General features: G+C 53.1%; 2 protein-coding genes across 8 annotated transcripts in view; one reads left to right on the top strand and one right to left on the bottom strand.

Moving 5' to 3' along the window:
* Nucleotides 1-175: 175 nt before the first annotated feature.
* Nucleotides 176-13,188, bottom strand: LOC113892049. Of its 5 annotated transcripts, XR_003510955.1 has the most exons (5): nucleotides 13,084-13,182; nucleotides 9,890-10,117; nucleotides 2,209-2,320; nucleotides 564-751; nucleotides 176-403 (listed from the first exon to the last, which is right to left on the bottom strand). XR_003510955.1 is itself a non-coding variant. In XM_027540383.1 (4 exons), the coding sequence occupies exons 1-4, from the start codon at nucleotides 10,187-10,189 to the stop codon at nucleotides 320-322; spliced, it is 684 nt and encodes a 227-aa protein (XP_027396184.1). In that variant the 5' UTR covers nucleotides 10,190-12,420; the 3' UTR covers nucleotides 176-319. The 5 variants fall into 5 exon arrangements, 2 of the variants coding, with proteins under 2 accessions (XP_027396184.1, XP_027396185.1); XR_003510957.1 differs by lacking the exon at nucleotides 9,890-10,117 and having other exon boundaries at nucleotides 13,084-13,188; XR_003510956.1 differs by lacking the exon at nucleotides 2,209-2,320.
* The window catches only part of SHANK3 (SH3 and multiple ankyrin repeat domains 3), a 48,892-nt gene continuing 47,232 nt past the window's right edge, over nucleotides 12,973-14,632 (top strand). For all 3 annotated transcript variants that reach the window (XM_027540381.1, XM_027540380.1, XM_027540382.1), the window contains exons 1-3: nucleotides 12,973-13,095; nucleotides 13,416-13,619; nucleotides 14,388-14,459. In XM_027540381.1, the coding sequence (XP_027396182.1) occupies nucleotides 13,033-13,095; nucleotides 13,416-13,619; nucleotides 14,388-14,459 (339 nt within the window). In that variant the 5' untranslated portion in view covers nucleotides 12,973-13,032. The remainder of the gene's footprint in view (nucleotides 13,096-13,415; nucleotides 13,620-14,387; nucleotides 14,460-14,632) is intronic.

Here is a 14,632-nt window from a genome sequence, read left to right as displayed (position 1 = left end):
CTGTGTGTGTGGTGTGTGTGGTGGGTGGGTTTGTGTGTGTGTGGTGTATTTGTGATGTGTGTGTGGTGTGTGTGTGTGTGTGGTGCAGGTGTGATGGGGCGTGTGTGTGGTGTGTGTGTGTGTGTGGTGCAGGTGTGATGGGGCGTGTGTGTGTGTGTGTGTGGTGTGTGTGTGTGGTGTGTGTGGTGGGGGTGTGGTGTATTTGTGATGTGTGTGTGTGTGTGTGTGTGTGTGTGTGTGTGTGTGTCGGGCAGGGGGGTGGTGGGGCATCTGGAGGGCGGTGTCTTCTCTGCATCCGGGTCACACCAATGGGAAGGGCTCATCCACAGAGATGCCGGTCCTGGCCCATCACTGGACAGCCTTGTATGAGTGACTTCACGGTTTTGGTCCCCAGATTGTTTAGCTGTTTCAAAGTAAGAGAGCGCCCCACGAGGCGGTTAGGCGGGTATCTTACGCAGTGTAACTAAACACCCCAAGGTCAGTGCCTCCGGGAGAGTGCCTCCCCACAGCAGCTCCGGTAGGACATTTTTTCCCTGGAACCCTCCCCGGGGCAGCTCTCTGACCTCAGGCTCCCCAACAGGGTCGGACCTCAGGACCAGCAGGATGTGGGCTGCTGTTGCAGAGGGTTTCTCATAGTTCCTGTCCCTGGTGCCAGCGGGAGCATGGACAGGGTCCTTGTAAGGCCTCTGGTCACTGGGGTGGGGCCAAGACACAGCTTCCACTGAAGCCCAGCTGTGGAGCTGGCATTTTCCTGGTGAAAGATGAAAGCTAAGACTAGAGGCAGTACTAAGGAGCAAAATTTGAGGGCAGGGATCTCCCTGAGACGGGGCTGGGCTCCAGGCTTCTGCTGGCCTCATTGGGAATGGAAGGGGCTCCTGTGAACCATCCCTTTGGTGTCACACTCCAGTATGGGTTCTGTGCCTGTGCGTGGGAGCAGTATGGGGTGGGTGGCCAGGACAGAAAGTTTTTCCATGGCCCAGAAATCTTTGAACCTGTAATTGGAACTATCACAGCTGGTTGGCGCTGTGAATTGGAGTTTAAAAGGAATAAGCCAAAGGCTCTTTCTTCCCTTTCTGCTGCAAGCTGGGAACTACCCTTATTCTTCGGGAGAGCCGGCCTGCTGCTGTAATGTTATGCAAATGGCTGGCACTTTCCCCTGCAGACTCTGGAGGTTGCTCAGGCGTGTGCCCACGGCAGGCAGCCCTGACCTCTGGGTGGGGAGAGGACGCGTGTGCCTCCATCTATGTTTGTTCAAAGCTGAGCTCTGTGGGCATCCGAGTCTTTCCGCGATTGTGGGCCTTTCTTGGCATTGCTGTGGGAGCCGGCAGGAGGGTCAGTTTGGGACAGAGCCCCAGTGGGAGGCAGCCTGCCAGGGTGCGGGAAGTGGCTCTGGACGTTGTTAATTTGGAACTAACACCCACAGTTAAGAGAGGGGCCTTGTGAGCGGTGCCGGTCTGGTCTTTCTACACCTGGAACAAGGGAGGGGCCTCCATTTCCTGGGCCTGCCGGGGGCTGGTGCAGCACTTGGCCCATATGAAGGTATTCTGTGGTGATTCCTGGGAATGGCTGATGTCAGGGATCCAGGATGCCAAGGGCCCTGAGTGCAGGCCTCCACTTCCCTCCTTGGGTCTGCTCCCTCCTCTTTGGCCTCAACAACCATTATTCCTAACCCCAGGATATTGGAGGCAAAAGATCAGTCAGATCTAACAGGGAGCAGGTTCTGGATTCAGATCCAGGGCCTCGGATGATGCTGAGTGTGCTCTGGTTTTTAAAACCAGGGTTCACAGCAGCCCAAGTGAACGAAGCCAAGCTGCTGAAAACCTCTTTGGTTTAATAGAGAAAAAGGCACCCATAGACAGAGAGAAAGAAGTGTACTGTGCGTGACCTGGTCAGGTGTCCCCGCGCTGTCCTCCGTGAGGGTCTGGAGACAGCGAGCTGCGCTCCGGAGTCGAGGGGGGAGCAGCAGTACGCTTTACACTCCAGGGAGCTGGCTACTGCAGGGCAGCAGGGGCCACAGGGCCAGGCGGGATGGCATGGCCTCAGAGATTTTTGGCTCCCTGGCCATCGAGTCATACTCCGGGACAAACACAGAGGGTAGCACCAGTGGCCACAGGGCTGGTGGTGGAAAGACCCTAGGTTTCGGGCACGTGGCCCAGACTTGACTCACAATGCAGGTCCACATCCAATTCCTGGACATGAGTCACTCACCGGCCTGGAGCTGCCAGAGGGAAAGACCTGGTGGAAACACCCAAGGCGGTACTGAGTCTTCTCCCTGGCCTCCCTGGAGGGAGGCATGGCCTTCAGCCAGGATGGCCATGCTCTAGGGGAAGGGACAGTCAGGTTCTCAGCGGTTGCTGGCCACTAATTCTGAGTGAATACCACTTCCCAGACATTCTGATGCCCCCATAGTCCACTGATCAGAGAGGGCTTTGGAGGTCACACAAGACAAGCGTATGGGGCCACAGTCCATCTCACCGTGGATGCGGTGATTATGTGAATTTATTTTGTATTAATTTCCCTGGTTCTTAAGCATATCATTCTAATACATGTATTGAGCAGCAGGCCAATGCAATACTACCTGCTGATCTAGACAAGGACTCAAGGTTGTAGGCCCAAATCGAGGCTCCTGGGGTTCCCCTCCTGTAACAGTTGAGGAAACACTAGCTACCTTAACAGATAAAACCCCCAAATCTCAGTGACTTAACACAACAGATATTTGCTTCTTGGTCACAGAAAATCCAGTTTGCAACATAAGCAGAAATAGGGGTGGGTGAGTCTCTGCTCCATGTAGGAAATTTAGGGACCCATAGAAGAGGAAGTAGGGGCTTCCCTGGTAGCTGAGGAACTGCTGCCATTTTTGACTCATGGATTTAAGATCATCCTGGATGCAGAAGGCTAAATAGAGAGCAGGCAGGATAAGAAGGAGGTATTTACTGATTAGGCCTAGGAGTGGCCGCGATTCCAGAACTCTTGACTTGGCCCTCCCTACCTAGATGCAAAAGGGGCTGGGAATTCAGACTCAGAGGGGTGGTCTGTTGGAGTCAGCAGGTGGGATATCAGCTTTCGGACATCTCAGTTTGCTGAATGTGGCAAAAAGTAAATCCCTGGGGACTAGTTCTGTGGCGCTGCTGAGGGAGAGTGTATTTCTAGGAGCTCAGGCTAGATGCTTCTTTCAGGACTTCCGATGACTTTGCAGGCACCAACTCCATGTACCAAATCCCTTTCAGCTCAAAGCAGTCGTACATGGGTCCGTGCTCTATACCTAAACCCTGACTTTTACAGTTAGTGAGATGAGAGGTCGAGGAACTGGGAGGCCATAGTGTGAAGGATCCCTTGGAGAGACATGGGCGATGTCAGAACACGGGGTGAGAGACAGCCCGTCGCCACAGTTCCCAGTGAGGGGGAGGACATGGTTGGCCAAGGGGGGCTGTTTGGTGACTGCTTTATTCCTAGTGCCTCACCCGCATGTTTTGGTGTGTGTGTTTGTGAGTAATCAACATTTTAAATGCAGGATGTCCTTTTGTTCAGTTACCCATCATTAAGCATTTCTATGTGCTGACTACTGTGACTGAATACAAAAAACAGATTTCCAACAACACAATCAAAAACACCTCTATTGTAAAACATTTGGAAATGCTGTTGTTGTTGTTCAGCCGCTCAGTCGTGTCTGACTCTTTGCGACCCCATGGACTGCAGCACACCAGGCTTCCCTGTCCTTCACTGTCTCCCAGAGTTTGCTCAAACTCATGTCCATTGAGTCAATGATGCATCCAACCCTCATCCTCTGACTCCGCCTTCTCCTCCTGCCCTCAATCTTTCCCAGCATCAGGGTCTTCTCCAGTGTCAGCTCTACGCGTTAGGTGGCCGAAATATTGGAGCTTCAACTTGAGCATTAGTCCTTCCTGTGAGTACTCAGGGTTGATTTCTTTTAGGATTAACTGATTTGATCTCCTTGCTGTCCAAGGGACTCTCTTCTCCAGCACCACAGTTCGAAAACATCTATTCTCTGGTGCTCAGCCTTCTTTACGGTCCAACTCTCACACCTGTACACTGGAAAAACCATAGCTCTGACTATATGGACCTTTGTCAGCAAAGTGATGTCTCTACTTTTTTTTTTTTAAGGCTTCCCCCAGCGGTTCAGACAGTTAAGAATCTGCCTGCAATGCAGGAGACCCGGGTTTGATCCATGGGTGGGGAAGATCCCCTGGAGAAGGGAATGGCAGCCCACTTGAGTATTCTTGCTTGAAGAAGTCCATGGACAGAGAAGCCTGGCGGGCTATAGTTCATGGTGTTGCAAAGAGTTGGACATGACTGAGTGACTAATACTTTCACTTTCACCACTTTTTAATACTCTGTCTAGGTTTGTCATAGCTTTTTTTCCCAAGGAGCAAGCATCTTTAATTTCATGGCTACAGTCACCATCTGACATGACTTTGGAGCCCAACAAAATAAAATCTGTCACTGTTTCCATTTTTTCCCCACGTATTTGTCATGAAGTGATGGAAAGGGATGCCATGATCTTAGTTTTTTGACTGTTGAATATCAAACTAGCTTTTTCACTCTTCTCTTTCACCTTTTCTCTTTAGTTCCTCTTTGCTTTCTGCCATTAGGGTGGTATCGTTTGCATATCTGAGGTCATTGATATTTCTCCTGGCAATCTTGATGCCAGCTTGTGGCTCATCCAGCCGGGCATTTCGCATGATGTACTCTACATAGAAGTTAAATAAGCAGGGTGACAATATACAGCCTTGACATACTCCTTTCCCAGTTTGGAACCAGTCTGTTGTTCCATGTCCGGTTCTAACTGTTGCTTCTTGATCTGCATATAGGTTTCTCAGGAGGCAGGTCAGGTGGTCTGGTATTCCCAGCTCTTTCAGAATTTTCCAGTTTGTCGTGATCTACACACTCAAAGGCTTTAGCATAGTCAACGAAGCAGAAGTTGATATTTTTCTGGAATTCTCTTGCTTTTTGTATGATCCAATGGATGTTGGCAATTTGATCTCTGGTTCCTCTGCCTTCTCTAAATCCAGCGTGTATACTGGAAGTTCTCGATTCACATACTGTTGAAGCCTAGCTTGAAGGATTTTGAGTATTACTTTGCTAGCATGTGAAATCGCAATAAGGAGTTCATGACCTGAGCCACGGTCAGCTCCAGGTCTTGTTTATGCTGACTGTACAGAGCTTCTCCATCTTTGGCTGCAAAGAATATGAACAATCTGATTTCAGTGTTGACATCTGGTGACGTCCATGTGTACAGTCCTCTCTTGTGTTGCTGGCAGACCAGCGTGCTCTGTCCTGTGCATTCTCTTGGCAAAACTGTTGGCCTTTGCCCTGTTTCATTTTGTGCTCAAAGGCCAAACTTGCCTGTTATTCCAGGTATCTCTCTTTTTTTCTTTTTAAAATTATATTTTATTCAAGTATAATTAATTCACGTTTTAGGTATACAGCAGATTGATTCAGTTATAATACATAAAGACATATATATATATGTGTGTGTCTGTTGTTGTTATGTAGTCATTCAGTCATATCCAGCTCTTTTGTGACCCCATGGACTGAAGCCCGCCGGGCTCCTCTGTCCATGGGATTTCCCAGGCAAGAATACGGGAGTGGGTTGCCATGCCCTCTTCCATCCAGGTATCTCTTGACATCCTACTTTTGTATTCCCATGCCCTGTGATGAAAAGGACTTCTTTTTTTGGTGTTAGTTCTAGACGGTCTTGGAGGTCTTCACAGAACTAGCTTTATGGTTATATTAGAATGTGTTCACTAGGCACCAGGTACATGGTGAGCATGTCACACCCACGCGCTCTCCTAACCTGCACCAGGGCCCAGGGGGAGCTGGAGCCACCTCGTCAGCCCCAGAGCAGGTGCCTGGCATGTGGCCTGAATGAGGGAGGGAATGAATCAAGTCCTACCATTATCCCTAACACACCAGAGCTCACAGGGAGGCAGAGTGAAGCCAGGAAGCTTTCCCAGGCCACCAGGGTATCTGGTGGCTGAGCTGGGATGCCAGCTCAGCCCAAGGCCAGCCCTTCCACCTCTCTTACAGTCACGTTCCCTTTTAGAGAGGCCTTTCCCCTCTCCTTTGTGTGGACTTTCAGGTACCCTTGGCTCTCGGAGCCAAAAGAGAGAAAAGCAGATTTCAGGGACTAAGTTTGGAGATTCAAAGCCTCTTCAGAACCTTCCTTGTCTCCCGTGTCTATATTCCTCCCAGGGCTGCTTTTTCCCAAGCCTGCAATCTTGGTCACTAGTGTCTATCGAGCTTCATTTCTCCCATGTGTCCCAAGCGTGGAGAAAGGGTTTCTTCCCTCAGCTACGAGCCTGAGCCTCCAGAACAGGATTCTCATCGGCCCTGTTGGGTCACATGCCCACTGTGGTGTTCCAAGTCCTGGTTTCTCCACTGACTCACCACATGCGACTTCGGACAAGGTGAGTTGTTTCTAATTTGCTCTGTTTCCTCATCTGTTACATGAGGACAGTAACGGGTTGGCTCAGTGATTTAGTGATGACTGAATGAGTTCATACACGTCATACACTTGGGATGACATGTAGTGCTCAAAAATCTGGGGAGTAATCCATTTCATAATTATTACTATATATTTCTCTCTTATTTAAGCAGTTTTCATAAAGCCTGTGGTGACCTCTCTGCGAAGAAGTCTCCATGTTAAGTTGTACCCACTGTTGGCCCCCAGGTTTGGAGTCTTCATTATATTACCCTTTGGAGTCCCCAGGACCACCAAGCCAAGAAATTAACATGAAACAGTTCCTGGGTTAGTTGTACTCCTCTGAGGGACACATCTAGGCTTCCCAGGCCCAGCTGAGTTCATAACCCCAAGTCACAAAACTGTCACAGAAAGAACCCACAGTCCCCCTGCAGTGAGCGAGTTGGCAGATACTACAAATGAGGTTAGACCACCGAAACTTTCACATATGTGAACTACTGCCTAGAACCTTAAAGTTAATGTTTTAAAAATAACTAAAGACAAAAGAAATCTTCTGTCTTTAAAAAATTGCATTAAATAAAAAGTCAATGTAAAGAAGGAACAAGCAGATTTGATAATGTACTGAGTACGGCTTACAGAAATAAAATTTATGGTCTCTGAAATTTAAAACTCTATGGGGTGGGGGGAATAAAACCTATGGATGAGAGCTTCCCTGGTGGCTCAGAGGTTAAAGCATCTGTCTGCAATGCGGGAGACCTGGGTTCGATCCCTGGGTCGGAAAGATCCCCTGGAGAAGGAAATGGCAACCCACTCCAGTATTCTTGCCTGGAGAATCCCATGGACACAGGAGCCTGGTGGGCTATAGTCCATGGGGTTGCAAAGAGTCGGACACGACTGAGTGACTTAATAACAGATGAAACTCAAACAGAATCAGTGAGATGGAAGCCAGAAGTAGAAAAATTATCCAGAATACAGCACACACAGAAAAAAATCTTCGAAGTATTGAGAAAAAAATATTTTGTCAATTTAGCATTCTACACTGGCTAAATTATCACTCAAAATAAGGGTGAAATAAGACATTTCAAAGTCACTACTTTGTCACTACTTTCAGGAAGAAGAAAATTCAAGTCAGAAGGAAAGTGAGTAAAGAGTGGGTTGCATATGACTCCACGAGCAACCACAACAGACTCGCTGGAGGCTAGAACGATGTGGACAAAGGCCTGAGGCTAAGGCTGAGCCCCTCTAGTGCAGGAAAGGGGGAGGGGGACAGCCTTTACTTTGGGCTTTGTTAATCCCACATGTTACAAATCTAAGTGTATTTATGAAAATGATAGAAAGAATGTTTAACTCCAAAAACAAAGGGAGTTGAGGGAAAGAGGAATAAAGATAACGTGATCAATCAAAGGAAGAGCCCAAAGGGAGAAAAAAGCAGCATAGACAAAAAACCAAAAAAATACTGACAACACAAAATAAGAAGGCAAAAATCAGGTAAAACACATCAATAATCATCATAAAACACCATTGAAGTTAATTTAAAAAATGGCCACACACACTACTTACCAGAAGCACGTCTAAGAGTATAAAATGCAGTAAGAATAAAAGGAGAATGAGGGGAAAAGATACATGAGGTCAACACTCACAGAACAGCGCTGTGCCTCGGCTAAATACTGAAAAAAATTAAGGCAAAAAGCATCATTAAGAACAAATAAGGTACCATATAATGATAAAAGGAATAATTTATCAGAAAGCTATAATAATTCTAAATCTGTTAGCATTAAAAGCAAAGCCTGAAAAGACATATAAATCCCAAAATGGCCAAGACATATAAATCCCAAAATTTCGTGGAGAGGCTGCTAAAGTGGAATTTTATCCCACTTCTTTTAGTAATTTATAAATCAGGCAAAGGGAACATTAGAAAAGACATAGAATATTTGAATAATACAATTAACAAACTTGATACAATGGAGGTATGATTTTATGTGTGTGTATATTGTTGGAGATATATATGGAGATATATGTATATACACACACACAAACACACACACACATACATACCTCCTTGCATCCAACAATTCCTATTGAACCACATACATGGCAACCAGAAAGTCTTTATAAAGTCAGTATTATTCAAATATACTCAAATATATTTATATTTGTATTTTTTATATTTATTTTTTATTTTTTAACAAATAAATTATATTTGTATTTGTAGTCAAATATACTCAAAGATCAGTATTATGCAGATCATCTTCTCTGATCATAACACAACAAAAAAGAAATCAGTAGCTAAGGGCGAGTCCTTCCTCAAAAAGAAATAAATAAAAAGAAAGAAACCTACTATACATTTGAAAGCTTAAAGTAGCATACTTTTCAGTAATCCCTAAAGCAAACAATACAATGGATATTAGAAAATCAACAAGGTGAAATTAAAAGTACTACTTATTAAGACTTAATGGAGGACTTCCCTGGTGGTCCATTGGCCAAGACTCCGAGTTCCCAATGCAGGGGCCTGGGTTCAATCCCTTCAGGGAACTGGATCCCACATGCCAAAACTAAGACCCGACTTAATGGACATAACTAAAGTGGAACTTGGAAATTTATAACCTTAAACACTCATTGTCAGAGAAAAGAAAGACTAAAAATTGAATTCGGTACCCAGCTGAAGAAATTAGAAGAAGGATCCTAACAACAATCAAAGCGGTAGAAAGAAAGAAACAGAAGAAAACAAAATAGAAATAGATTAGCAGAATGAAAAGTTGATTCTTCAGCAGAAGATTTGTATTCCTAGAAAAATAAAACTTATCAGACTTAGGATGAAATTGGACCTAAATATACTGACAGATGTTAAATAACTTGAAGCAAACAAAACAAAACAGAAACCTAACCAGAAGCATCGCACCAGGTCCAGACAGAATACTCAGGCATTCTGCCCCTACAACCTGCTCTGAGTTTGGAGAGGCTCTGCCCTGAACAGAAAGAGTTGGGTGTGAACAGTTTGAAGATGAAAGTTCAGCAAATGTCCACTGAGCTCGGACTAAGCCCAGGGCCTCGGACACAGGGGTGTACCAAATCAGGAAAGCTCCCGCCCCACGGGGAGCCCGCATCCTGGGGGGAAAGACAGGTCCTAGACCATAAGCAACAAGTGATTTCAGGGCAGGCAGACACTAGGGTGCTGTGGAGGGAAGACCAGAGTCGGGGCAGAGGAATAGCACAGAGGGGGAGACAGGCCCCTGGGGAGGGTCAGACGGCAGGACGCCCCCTGCCCCCCACTCCAGCCCCGTCATGGAAACCGGGCGTGAGGCCAGGCCTGCAGGGCTCGCAGTAAGAGGGGGCTGTGGGCCAGGCCTCTGTAGGCGACCGCGAGAGGGAGGGAAAAGCTGGGATTTGGGTGAGGAAGCCCAGGAGTGTGAAAGGAGGGCGTGGTGAGGGAGGGGGACGCAGCCTCACCAGGAAGCCCAACAGGAAGCCGCAGGTGGGGTGCTCTGCTCTGCCCGCCTGCGGGGCGGGGCTGCTTAGGACCTTGAGGGTGCGGGCACAGACGGCCTCTGCAGTGGCTGGGGGCCTGGGGGGCCACGGAGTGGTGGGCAGTGTTCCACTGGAGAGGTCTGACCCTGTGCCAGGCACGTTCCGGATGCTTTGCCCACATGAGCTTCCACAGGCCCTGGGCTTCCGAACCTGTGTTGGGAGGAAGTGGGGTTGGGAGAACCATGAGTCTTTCTGGAATCTTAGCCCTGATGGAAGGGCCATGGGGTCTGGGGACTCCTTGCCTTCAAGGACTAAGATAGGAGGGCGGAGAGGCAGGGCTGGGCTGGGAGGTGCTGAGGAGGCTGGGGTCTTTTATTCTCAACAAAATAGCCTGTCCCTGGGCTTCCTGCTCCATCAACCCACCAGGCTTCAGGGCCAGGAGGACATTCTGTGGGAAAGGTGCTTCTGGGGGTTGGGATTTTTGCCGTTTGCCAGGGTGGCGGTGGGTTGGGGAGTGGTGCCAGCTTGGAATTTGTTCATTATGTGCCCATTCTTTGGGCCAGGTGCTCTGTGGACCTGACCCTGACACGGCAGGCCCAGTTGAGCCTGGAGACCAGGGATGTGTTGGTTGCTTCTAAGATGTGAGGTTTTCTCCTGAAAGCGCGGCATTCATGGTACTGGGTGTATCAAGTCCAATGGGCCCCTGGGGAGGCTGAAGGGGTCCCCATGAGGTCGTCTCGGTGGACAGGTGAGTGTCTGGCCACCCAGGTCAAGGGCTGGGTTGCAGGGAGAGCCTGGAGGCCTGGGGCTGCTCTGAGGCTGGTTGTGGGGAGATGCAGCCTCCTTCTTCAGTCTCATCGCAACTCTGGTGAATGTGGCCATGGCCATACAGCTGCCACAGCGGGCGGGGGAGGGACACAGGGAGGGGCAGCTCTGGGTGACTCAGGGAGGGGAGACCAGGGGCAGGAAGACAGTGGAGACAGGGGGGCCGGGAAGCACTCGTTTCCTCTCTCCAGGGCTGGGCCACATGCTTCCCAAGGTGCTTCCTGCAGATAAGTGGGCTTCCGGCAGCCCCTTCCTGCTCCCCCTTCCCCTATCCCTCCCATCCGCTCTAGCCTCTGGGGACCCTCAGCTCCTCCACTCAGGCCAGGCCAGTGGCCTTGGGAAGAGCCTGAACATCCTGGGGTCATACTCCTAGGCAGGGAGGGTCCACCCAGGCCTGGGAAGAAAGCAGCAGCAGACTGCAGACAGCGCTGGACACACGCTCGGTGGGGTCAGTGGAGTTCCTAGGAGGCAGAGATTTTTCCTGGAGGGGTGGTGGCTGGGGAGGGAGAGAGCCCGGTTTCCCTCAGGGGTCAGGGCTGGTCCTGGGGAAGTGGGTCTTGCTCTGGGGGGACCAGAGGCTGTTCCAGGGGCGGAGTGGCGGGTACTGTGGGGCTTTTTGGGGTGGGGACTGTTCTCCAACGGGGTGTCAAGAACTGGTCTGTGTGGGGGTAGGATGCTTCCAGGATGTTGGGAAAGGGTAGGGAGGTTTTCTGTGTGTCTGTGTGTGGGGGGGCGGTTCATTCAAGTTTATTCCTGGGAGGCTCAGGGGATCCAGGGCTGCTCTTGGAGAAGGTGGGTGAGGCTGGGGTATTTTCTACCAGGACCAGAAGGTGTCCCCAGGCTGGGTTGTTCTGTGAAGGTTAGCAAGTGTGTCTTGTGAGAAGGGGAGTGGCCATGGGGGTCAGGGCCTGTTCTCTGGGGAGGAGTCCAGCACGGTGGGGGAGCTTTGTGGGAGTCAGAAGCTGTTTCTCGGGAAATCAGGGCTATTTCAACGTGAAGGGGCTGCTCGTTGCTTTTAAGAACCTTGAGGGCTCGGGTTTCCCAGCTCGGGGGTAGTTCTGTGAGGCTGACGAGTATTGGGGTGGGGGGGGGGGAGCTGGCGCGCTCCAATGGGGCGGTGGTGCCTGAGCTAGTTTCTTTACTGTGCTCCCCTCTCCTCCGCCTACTCATCACCCCCTCCCGCGTTGCCACGACAACGCGTAAAACTAAAATTCACTTCCCGGGTGCAGGTGGAGACTAGTAGCGCCCCCTCCCCTAAGCCCTGCGTCTTAGGTCGCGGCCCCATCCTGTTGTCGCTAAGGTGACCGGGGCGGGGTGGGGGGCGGTGACAGGCGTCGGAGCTAGGCGAACCAGGGGACCTGGGGAGGGGGCTGGAGGAGCGGCGGGCCTCAGAGTCCAGAGCGAACTCCCCAAACTCGGCTAGGGATGCGGGAGCCGCGAGCCGCGCTGAACACAGTTCGGCGAGGTCCTAAGGGTTAAGTTGGAGGGTTAAATGGTTCCGGTGGTGGGAGAGACCCCGGGGCTCTGAGGTCCCTGCCGTCCTACCCCCAGGACTGGGACCGGGTTGGTCCCTGTCATCCCCGGGTCTTGAGTAGGGTGGGGAGAGGGGGTCGGCAGAGTGGGGAGAAGCTGCCACCCCCGGAAATTAATTCTCCAGTTTTTCTCTCCCCTTCCTTCCCTGTCTCTGGTCCCAGTGCCCAAAGCGGCCCCCATCCCAGCTCCAAGACCCCCCGCCTCGCCGCATCTTCCCCGGTGGTCCACGGATGCTCTTCCGCAGCCGAAAGGCGGCGCGGTCCTCGCTGCTCAGCCACTCCCCCCACACCGAGGCCTAGGAGTCCCCACACCCCCAGCACAGCCCCCAGGGTCCCCACCCTGCAGCGAGGCCCTCGCCCTTAGCACGGACCTCCCTCCCCACCCCGGGACCCCAGACAATCCCCTTCGCCCTCGCCGGCCCTGAGCGTCCCGGCCCCCGCCTCCGGCTCAGCCCCCTGCCACCCCCGCTTCCCTCCCGGCTCAGGCCCCCTCCCCCCGCCGCCCCCGCCCCCGGGGAAGGCAGGCGCCGAGCGGAGCCGGGGCCGATGCAGCTGAGCCGCGCCGCCGCCGCCGCCGCCGCCGCCGCCCCTGCGGAGCCCTCGGAGCCGCTGTCCCCGGCGCCGGCCCCGGCCCCGGCTCCCCCCGGCCCCCTCCCGCGCAGCGCGGCCGACGGGGCTCCGGTGGGGGGCCGGGGGGGGCCGGGGCGCGGCGAGGAGCCCCGGGGCGCCCAGCTCCCGGCCGCTAGCGGCCCCGGCCCGGGCGCGGGGATGGACGGCCCCGGGGCCAGCGCCGTGATCGTGCGCGTCGGCATCCCAGACCTGCAGCAGACGGTGAGCCTCGCCGCCCGGGTCCTGGCGTCACCCTCGCCCCGCTCTCGCGGCCCCCTACCCGCGCGTCGCGAGCGGTGCGCGGGAGACCCCGGCCCCGGCCACTCGCCCCTCCCCCGCCGCCTCCACCCGGACCCTCCCCGCAGCCGGGCGGGGGCGGGGCCCAGGGAAGCACCGCCCCCGGGGCGAGGCCTAGCGAGCTGGGCGCGGAGGCGGGGGTCCGCGGCCTCCGCTCCCGCGCCGGGACTCGGGCGGCGCCCCGGGCCTCCGTGCCCCGCGCTGGCCGGGAGGCCCGATCGGCTCACGACCGCGCTCCGCTACAGAAGTGCCTGCGCCTGGACCCGGCCGCGCCCGTTTGGGCCGCCAAGCAGCGCGTGCTCTGCGCCCTCAATCACAGCCTCCAGGACGCGCTCAACTACGGGCTCTTCCAGCCGCCCTCCCGGGGCCGCGCCGGGAAGTTCCTGGACGAGGAGCGGCTTCTGCAGGAATACCCGCCCAACCTGGACACGCCCCTGCCCTACCTGGAGGTGAGCAGCGGCCGGGAACGGGCAGAGCCCCGAGCTCCAGAGGGCGCGGCAGCGAGGGGCACGGACGCGGGGAGTTAGTGTGTACGGGGCGAGTGAGGAGTGAGCCGCGTGCAGGCACGCGGTCAGCAGCACGTGCGACGGGGTTTGAGCGGGCGTGAGTGCCCAGAGCGCCGCGTGGAGTGCGCCCGCCGCAGGCTGTGTGCACATCTGTGTCTTGTCTTCCTGCCACCGCCCGTGCAGTCGTCCTAAGGACAGTCTAAGTCTTCCTCGTTTGCTCACCTGTTCATGATGTAAAGGCCGTTGAGCACCCTGTGAGCAAGGGGACCAGATCCGGTTTGAAGGTGGGGGTGGCAAGTGCAATGGGCTTTGGAACAAGCGTTATGGTCGCTGAGCTCAGCTGACTGGGCCTCCCTGGTGGCACAGGCAGATAGGCACAGTTCTGTCCAGAGAGGGGTGTCTAGGAAGGTAGGCCTGGAACCTGGTCTTGGAAGAGGACTGAGGGTTTCCAGGGAATCCTGGGGGTGGGGGTGAGACAGGAAGGGCACAGCAGGCAGAGGGACCGCTGGGCGTGCAGCACACCTGCCCTCCGTGCAGGTCGTGTCCATGGCGTGTGCATGGGCTGGTAAGGTCGGTGGTAGGAGCTTTGTTATGGGGCGATGAGCAGTGGGGCCCTGGCCACACAGCAGTGGGCAGGACTCCACTGTGTGTCTGCTTTCACTTACTCAGTCCAGGTGGGTGCCTTTTTCTGCCTTGTCTTTACCTGAGCAGTTTCGATACAAGAGGCGAGTTTATGCCCAGAACCTCATTGATGATAAGCAGTTTGCAAAGCTTCACACAAAGGTAAGGAGGCAGCCACAGCAAGGGTACTCGAAGGTGATCTTCTGCACTCCCTCCAGTCCCCTCCCCACCATGGCCAGTGCTCCCCTAGCTCAGCCTTAGCTGGATTTTGTGATGTCAAAAATGTCCTTGAAAAATTCCCTTCTTGAGGCCTTCCCCCTGTCCCCAGAACGGCC

This window comes from Bos indicus x Bos taurus, chromosome 5, assembly GCF_003369695.1.
Source record: "Bos indicus x Bos taurus breed Angus x Brahman F1 hybrid chromosome 5, Bos_hybrid_MaternalHap_v2.0, whole genome shotgun sequence".
Lineage (NCBI taxonomy): Eukaryota > Metazoa > Chordata > Mammalia > Artiodactyla > Bovidae > Bos > Bos indicus x Bos taurus.
Note: the sequence above shows the minus strand (reverse complement) of the source record. Positions and strands in the feature narration are given on the sequence as shown.